Genomic DNA, 8,635 nt, shown 5'->3' with positions numbered 1-8,635 from the left:
TGTACTAATTACTCTGTCTGAAAAGTAATTACATTACTTATTACATTCTAAAACCCTTATCAACCTTGACCAGATGAAAAATACAATGATAGACTTGTAAATGTTCTTTTAATTCTTTCAAATAAATCATATAAAATAAAATATATTATTCATGAACTGGCCAAAGAATTTAAAGGGGCAGCATTAAATTAAAAAACATATATTTTAACATTAGACGTTAAATTTACATTTTAAATTCACTATTGTTTTAAATAGAATTGTTCTATAGTCTATACAGTATTTAACGAAATTACATCAGAAGTAACTAAATTACTGAAAAATTAAAAGTAATCCCTTACTTTACTTTTTCAATGAAAAAGTAATTTAATTACAGTAATTAATTACTTAGTAATGCATTACACCCAACACTGTTTAGAATCAATTTTAAGGAACTTGTCTTCTCTAAATAGCTCTGATCCATAGGGCACCATTCCATTTGCTATAACATTGAAGTAATCATCAGTTGTTGTACTGTACTAGAACCAGGCTGCAATAGTCACACTTTAACAAAATGGGTAATATACTTTTTTAATTTCCATATCAGATGATGTATTCATGGCAGAATCCAACAAAAAGTAAAGCAGATTTCTCCTATGCTGGACATTTCCTTGTGGTCATCACTACAAGTAAATCCACAGAATACAATACACACTCACATAAATGGTCAATGAACAAACTATGTTTAAAAGAAAAACAATAAATCAACATTATTAGGAAACTTAAACACGCACAGCAATTTAACATGTATCAGTCAGCAGTGTTTTGTCTGGCGTTTGTATTGTGTATTTAATTTGAGAATTCGTCCAGAAAAAAAGTTGATTATCTTAGATTTCTTTCTTGATTAGCTTGCCAATATTGTTTAAAAGAAAAACATCACATGGACTTTTCAATCACTCCTCTGTTACAAAGAAAAACAGAAGTAACATGTTCAGTAAAGTTCTTTTGCAGACTTTAAATGCATCTTTTCAGTGTGATCTGTGACTGATATTCATCCCATGAAGAAATCAATGCTTCTCAGCAACTGTGTAGTGCTTCTGACTGAATAAATACAGCATTCCGTTAAAAGAAATGGAGACCCAAATTACTGAGAAAAAATAGAGGTGAGCAGGTCATTACTAAAAAGGAAGAAAATAATTAAACCAAGATTTTAACTTTAAAGCACTCACACAACTGTGTGATTACACAACTCAATGCGACCCATGCTCCGATCATGAATACTAAATTTAAAACAGCAGAGTTGAAAGTTTTCTCTCAAGAGCCACTCAAACTTAAGTAAACATGACAGAGTGAAGGAATCAAGTCATACAAGCAATGGATTTAGCTGAGAACAATGCCTGTAAATATTTGTAATAAAGACAATATCTTTATATTTTGGAGGATGTCATAAATTCTGAGAGAGACAGTTTTTTTAACACTTGATATAACAGGAGAATGGAAACAGGAGGGATAAAGAGTGGTGTTAGGAATGGTCAAAATAATAAAGAATGATTCTTTGGGATTCAGTCAATGCTGAGAGCAGTCTGAGGGAAATGCAAGACAACAAGGGTTCTCTTTCTAGCTGGTCCAATCAGGTTTAGGGTGCCACTCATTCCATTTCAGTCACCCAAACAATGCCCAGTAGCTGGCTGCAGTCTCCTCTTTGTTCCCCCTTTTTTCAGTTTTTCAACACCAACTCGTAGCACTGGTACACAAACTGCGAGACCTCTGAAGCTCTGCACTTTATGGACAGCTGAGGAAAGAAATGTAGAAGTGTCATTAAAATAAGAGAAGGATGTATTTGCAATTATCTTATGTAACACTGAAAAACTTTGTCAAGGTCTGTCACCGGTGTATCAATGTTTGTAAATTTGTTAAGATGTGGAGATTTGAGTTCATGTAAGGATAGTTTGAAAGAAATTTATAGTGAGGCAACAGAAAGTGTGAGTAACACTAAAACCCTGCCAACACACTATTATAAATCAAATTTACTGGCCCATTAAACCCGGAACAACCTCACACAAAATTACAAATACACTGCGGTGTTGAAGACTAAAACAAGCTTCAGCTTGACGACTAACACTTTCAATATTTGTCTTATTACATGTTGTAAAAAAGTTGAACTTGAGGCATTATTTTCCAGTCTGCAAAGAATACACTAGTGCTTCCTCATTCTGGGGCCTCGAATCATACTTGATTGAAAATGCTTCTAGCTATGCAAGTTTTGTTTCACATGTAGTTGGGTAACGAAATGTGTTGGAACAAGGGCTGTTGATTTACCATGTTAATTTAGTATGATTGATTATATTAAAAAAATAACGTTAAAAATAAAACACAATTATCATGCACCCGGGCAAAATGTAAATTCCATAATAAGGTATTTCTTAACATTGGAGCAATACAAGCTTTAATTACTGCCTTCATATTTTCATATTCACAGTCAGCGGGGGGCAGTCAATGCACCCTCAGCTTGGGGATGTACTGGTAACGTGCCTCATCAAACCAACGAGAGCAGGCATCACAGTTTTTCATAGATGATGCTCTCTTGTGTTCAAAGACAGCTGGATGGAGCACAACCGAACGCAGGGATCTCGATATATGTTTTTCAAAGTTTAAAACTACTTTTAACTTGAAACAGCCTAAAAAAAATAAAATAAAAAAAAAACACTGTTAAACTCGACGTAACCAAGTAAGACTCTCGAAAATCATCCATCGGACGGAGAGGAAAATGGATTGCAAAATGGATTGCTCCCGAGAGTTGTTAGATAATAGGCTTATGATCAATGATATGGAAATCAAACAAATATGTTAACTTCTAAAGCTACTTTTTGTATTTTCTAATCAATGCTTTACTCATCTTCTACAATAAAGTATTTGAGTTATGATTTTTATAATATATTGTATTTAAATTATTATACAGTATATGAAATAATCTTTATTTGGAGGCCTTTCTAAGCAACCACTGATATATGATAATATTGGGATTAATTCAACTGACAGCCCTTGTTTGAACACAATTCATAATGCAATGCAAGTATGCGTCGCATTCTCAGCATTACTGCAAGGGTAATATAGCGGGCATGCCGACTACTTTCATGGCGGAACAATTTGAAGAGAATCTTGCTGATCAAAGTTAGTTAAACTGATGACATTTTCATTGCTGGCTACCAGAATAACAACACACCCATTATAATGACACAGACATTTGGAGTTATCATCCTCTTAAATACTGAGGTTTGTTTTTGCCACAGAACACAAGAATGCACATTACAATGGGACCGCAAAATAGCTTGGCTAAGCACTCGCCTCTGTATTTCAGTACTTCCGCAGAGTATGTTTCTGGCCTTATTCCTTTTCAGCGCCACAATTTTAACTTAAAATTGTAACAAATCCATAAGCATGCTGTGTTCATTTCTCATCAGGTGAGAGCCAAATAAAAAGTAACTCCTCCCCTCAAGGGTCTGAAGTTGCTCTAACAGAAATAGACAAACAAATGTAGACTACTGTCAGAAGAGCAACTGTTTTTGGAGAGGCCAGCATGAGTGGAGACCTCCATCTACCGAAACACCTGCTACCTCTTTTGTCAAGTGAGCAGTGAATCAGATTTGAGTTCAGGCTTCTCACAGTCCAATCATAAGGAGAATAATCTGAGAGCCTGTGGGTTCACACTCTTCCTTTCATGGCAATAGGATATCATAAGTGAGAAAAAGAGAGAGATAGAGGATGAAGGGAGAGATCAATGGCACAATTTTTCTCTCCCAATTTCAGAGTTCTCTCAGCTTCTATGAGATCACCCTGCAGCTTTTCACAGGGTCTTTGCTTCTGTGAGGATGCCACAAGTCAAAAAAAGAAATCAATCAGTGCCTGCATACTATGTAAAAGATGGTCCACACTAAAAGCAAAAATGCTGTGCAACTCATCACAAGATGTTTTGTGGGCTACAATAGGAGCCGGAATTATTGTTATTACAAGTTCTAAGCACATGAATGACCAAGCCAATTCGTATTTACAAGTGGAAAATCAGGATTCTATATGATACCTATATGAGTTGCTAACTTGTGATGTCGGAAGGGGTGAGTTGACGTGAAAGACGATGGAAAGCAATGATTTTTCAAAATGATTGAAAATTCAGTGCTTCATTTCAACAATATTTATTTGTCATTCATGTCAGATCTTATAGCCAACTAGGATACAGATTCTTTGCTTGGCACTTTATCACATCATGCCTGTTAGGACATGGTGTCGACTAGAGTGCTCATTAAAGATTCTTTCAACACCTCATCAGTACAATTCATCCAAACTGATACAGTAGCTGAATGAATATGTAGAAAATATCTAAGAATAAGTGGGCAGTCATTTTCAATCAAATTCTTGCCTTTACTGCTCAAACTATCAGTTCCGTCACATTTGGCGGATTTTGTCTTGGCTCAATGCAGAATGCTTCTTGCATGCGGAGGCGTTTCTTTATTAACAGTTGCATTGTTCTATAATTTGCCTAAAGAGAAGAAGAGAGAAAGAGATAGGGGAAGAGAGATACAGAACTGGTGGGAGGTTGGCATGAAGCACAGAATGAAGAAAGAGTGGATGGTGTGACTCTGAAACTTGGAGAGAAGTATCAGCGGGTTGCAATGTTGGGGAAGAATGTAATCAAAGTGGAAATGAAAAAAGATAACATGGTGGGATGAAGGAAAGAGTAGAAGCAGTGGGGAGCTTCACAGAGGGCTGTGGAGGAATGCTTCAACAGATCCCTGCCATCAGCATAGAGAGGGGGAACCAGCCCATGTCATTGGACACCTGGTTGCCATAGGGACAATGACTAGTATTAAATTGTAGAGCTTCATTTCTAAAGGGACCATTACTAGCTACTTGGAAAAAACAACACATATCACCATGTTTTTTCACTCTTACTGACAAATATTGTTTATGTGCTACAACTACAAATAGGCACAAAATAACCAAGATTCATAGACATTTCAGTGTGTCTGAGCTGTGAGAAGCCATTCTGTCTCTTAAAGTGGTTGTTAATGTAAGCATGTGTGGAGAGAGATGGAAGACTATTAGACCCATGCAGGTGTGTGCGTGTAGTGGAGTGAGTCTTCATGTGCTATGGCATTAAAGGCACATGCCATGAAATGACAGGTTAATGTTAAAGAGCAACTCCTTTGAAGAAGGCCATTTCAATTTGATTATTTCTGGAATTAAATCTTTTACACATTTCAGCTGCCACAATCTCTGTGTACCCCTATAATTCCATGCTTTTCTATTATGACGAAAGGGCTGAAAAAGGTCTTACTTAAAAAAATCTTCTACACAATTTCTCATATTGTTGTTTGCTTGGTCGTCCAAAACAGTTGCTCTTATACACAGCCATGTAAGTTTGATATTCACAATAATATACCTCACTATTACAGGCATGCTGCTTTGTGTCAGTGGACCTTATTATTGTATATTAATAAGTAATTAAAAACAAGAATTAGAAATCAAAGAATTGTAATTGTTTAAAATATAAAAGACATTTAGTTTGTTGAGTTTAAGATTCTGGGAAAAAATTCCAACCTTCATTTCCTGCATTGTGATGTCATCAAGGAGAATAAAGCACAGAAAATACTTCACTTAATTATACAGGCAAACAACCTACATCCACATATTCTAACACAAAAAACAACAAAGGTAGATAAATGGCACTTTCCAAGAATAAGGTACAAAAGGCATGAAAGCTTGTGTAAATCATGAAAATAGCATTAAAAACAAAGGAACATTTTCCTTGAGGTCAGCTGCTTCCTCTAATTAAAAAAAATAAAATATAAAATAAATAAAAATTAACAAAAATTATATATATACATATATATATATATATATATATATATATATATATATATAGAATTGTATGAAAAAGAATATCTATCTATCTATCTATCTATCATCTATATATCTATCTATATATATATATATATATATATATATATATATATATATATATATATATATATATATATATATATATTATGCCACAGTTTTTTTTAAAGACACATGTATTTGCAAAGAGGGTTATCAATATTTTTCACAAAACTGTGACCTAACTCATTGCTCCTCTCCCAAGCCTCATAAATGTTGTATTCTCCAAGATACAAAAATATATTTGGGATCAAAAATATTTTTTCAGGTTTATACATGCAGCATTAATTTTATAGTAGATAGAAAAAGATACGCTATTAACTCAATACAAAGTAATTTTTTTCCAGATAATATTTTAATTTCTTTTTTAGTACGACAAAAATAAATAAATAAATAAATAAAAAAAATAATAATTTTGTTTTTATATATATATATATATATATATATATATATATATATATATATATATATATAAATAATAATAATTTTTATATATATATATATATATATATATATATATATATATATATATATATATATATATATATATATATATATACAGGTGCATCTCAATAAATTAGAATGTCGTGGAAAAGTTCATTTATTTCAGTAATTCAACTCAAATTGTGAAAATCGTTTATTAAATAAATTCAATGCACATAGACTGAAGTAGTTTAAGTCTTTGGTTCTTTTAATTGTGATGATTTTGGCTCACATTTAACAAAAACCCACCAATTCACTATCTCAAAAAATTAGAATACATCATAAGACCAATAAAAAAAAACATTTTTAGTGAATTGTTGGCCTTCTGGAAAGTATGTTCATTTACTGTATATGTACTCAATACATGATAGGGGCTCCTTTTGCTTTAAATACTGCCTCAATTTGGCGTGGCATGGAGGTGATCAGTTTGTGGCACTGCCAAGGTGGTATGGAAGCCCAGGTTTCTTTGACAGTGGCCTTCAGCTCATCTGCATTTTTTAGTCTCTTGTTTCTCATTTTCCTCTTGACAATACCAGGTCTGGTGAGTTTGCTGGCCAGTCAAGCACACCAACACCATGGTCATTTAACCAACTTTTGGTGCTTTTGGCAGTGTGGGCAGGTGCCAAATCCTGCTGGAAAATGAAATCAGCATCTTTAAAAAGCTGGTCAGCAGAAGGAAGCATGAAGTGCTCCAACATTTCTTGGTAAACAGGTGCAGTGACTTTGGTTTTCAAAAAACACAATGGACCAACACCAGCAGATGACATTGCACCCCAAATCATCACAGACTGTGGAAACTTAACACTGGACTTCAAGCAACTTGGGCTATGAGCTTCTCCACCCTTCCTCCATACTCTAGGACCTTGGTTTCCAAATGAAATACAAAACTTGCTCTCATCTGAAAAGAGGACTTTGGACCACTGGGCAACAGTCCAGTTCTTCTTCTCCTTAGCCCAGGTAAGACGCCTCTGATGTTGTCTGTGGTTCAGGAGTGGCTTAACAAGAGGAATACGACAACTGTAGCCAAATTCCTTGACATGTCTGTGTGTGGTGGCTCTTGATGCCTTGACCCCAGCCTCAGTCCATTCCTTGTGAAGTTCACCCAAATTCTTGAATCGATTTTGCTTGACAATCCTCATAAGGCTGCGGTTCTCTCGGTTGGTTGTGCATCTTTTTCTTCCACACTTTTTCCTTCCACTCAACTTTCTGTTAACATGCTTGGATACAGCACTCTGTGAACAGCCAGCTTCTTTGGCAATGAATGTTTGTGGCTTACCCTCCTTGTGAAGGGTGTCAATTATTGTCTTCTGGACAACTGTCAGATCAGCAGTCTTCCCCATGATTGTGTAGCCTAGTGAACCAAACTGAGAGACCATTTTGAAGGCTCAGGAAACCTTTGCAGGTGTTTTGAGTTGATTAGCTGATTGGCATGTCACCATATTCTAATTTTTTGAGATAGTGAATTGGTGGGTTTTTGTTAAATGTGAGCCAAAATCATCACAATTAAAAGAACCAAAGACTTAAACTACTTCAGTCTGTGTGCATTGAATTTATTTAATACACGAGTTTCACAATTTGAGTTGAATTACTGAAATAAATGAACTTTTCCACAACATTCTAATTTATTGAGATGCACCTGTATATACACACACACACGCACAGACACACACACCACTTTATTTACACTATTGTCCTAATAAAAAGCCCAACATGGTCTTCTGCTGTTGTAGCCCATCCGCCTCAAGGTTCGACATGTTGTGCATTCTGAGATGCTTTTCTGCTCACTACAATTGTACAAAGGGGTTATCCGAGTTACCTAAGCCTTTCTGTCAGCTCGAACCAGTCCAGCCATTTTCCGTTGACCTCTCTCATCAACAAGACGTTTTTGTCCACAGAACTGCTGCTCACTGGATTTTTTTTTGTTTTTGGCACCATTCTGAGAAAACTCTGGAGACTGTTGTGTGTGAAAATCCCAGGAGATCAGCAGTTACAGAAATACTCAAACCAGTCCATCTGGCACCAAAAATCATGCCATGGTTGAAATAGCTGAGATCAAATTTTTTTCCCCATTCTGATGGATGATGTCAACATTAACAGAAGGTCCAAACCCGTATCTGCATGATTTTATGCACTGCACTGCTGCCACACGAATGGCTGTTTAGACAAATCGCATGAACATGTAGGTGTACAGGTGTTCCTAATTAAGTGCTTAGTGACGCTTAAAATGTTTCTCACACATTTG

General features: G+C 35.3%; 1 protein-coding gene across 11 annotated transcripts in view; it reads right to left on the bottom strand.

The window, feature by feature from the left end:
- Positions 1–553: 553 nt before the first annotated feature.
- The window catches only part of LOC127439954 (AP-1 complex subunit beta-1-like), a 39,310-nt gene continuing 31,228 nt past the window's right edge, over positions 554–8,635 (bottom strand). For all 11 annotated transcript variants that reach the window (XM_051696264.1, XM_051696263.1, XM_051696265.1 and 8 more), the window contains one exon: positions 554–1,768. In XM_051696264.1, the coding sequence (XP_051552224.1) occupies positions 1,694–1,768 (75 nt within the window). In that variant the 3' untranslated portion in view covers positions 554–1,693. The remainder of the gene's footprint in view (positions 1,769–8,635) is intronic.

This window comes from Myxocyprinus asiaticus, chromosome 4 (genome assembly GCF_019703515.2).
Source record: "Myxocyprinus asiaticus isolate MX2 ecotype Aquarium Trade chromosome 4, UBuf_Myxa_2, whole genome shotgun sequence".
Taxonomy (NCBI): Eukaryota; Metazoa; Chordata; class Actinopteri; order Cypriniformes; family Catostomidae; genus Myxocyprinus; species Myxocyprinus asiaticus.
The sequence above is the reverse complement of the archived record's forward strand: the minus strand, read 5'-3'. Positions and strand labels throughout refer to the sequence as shown.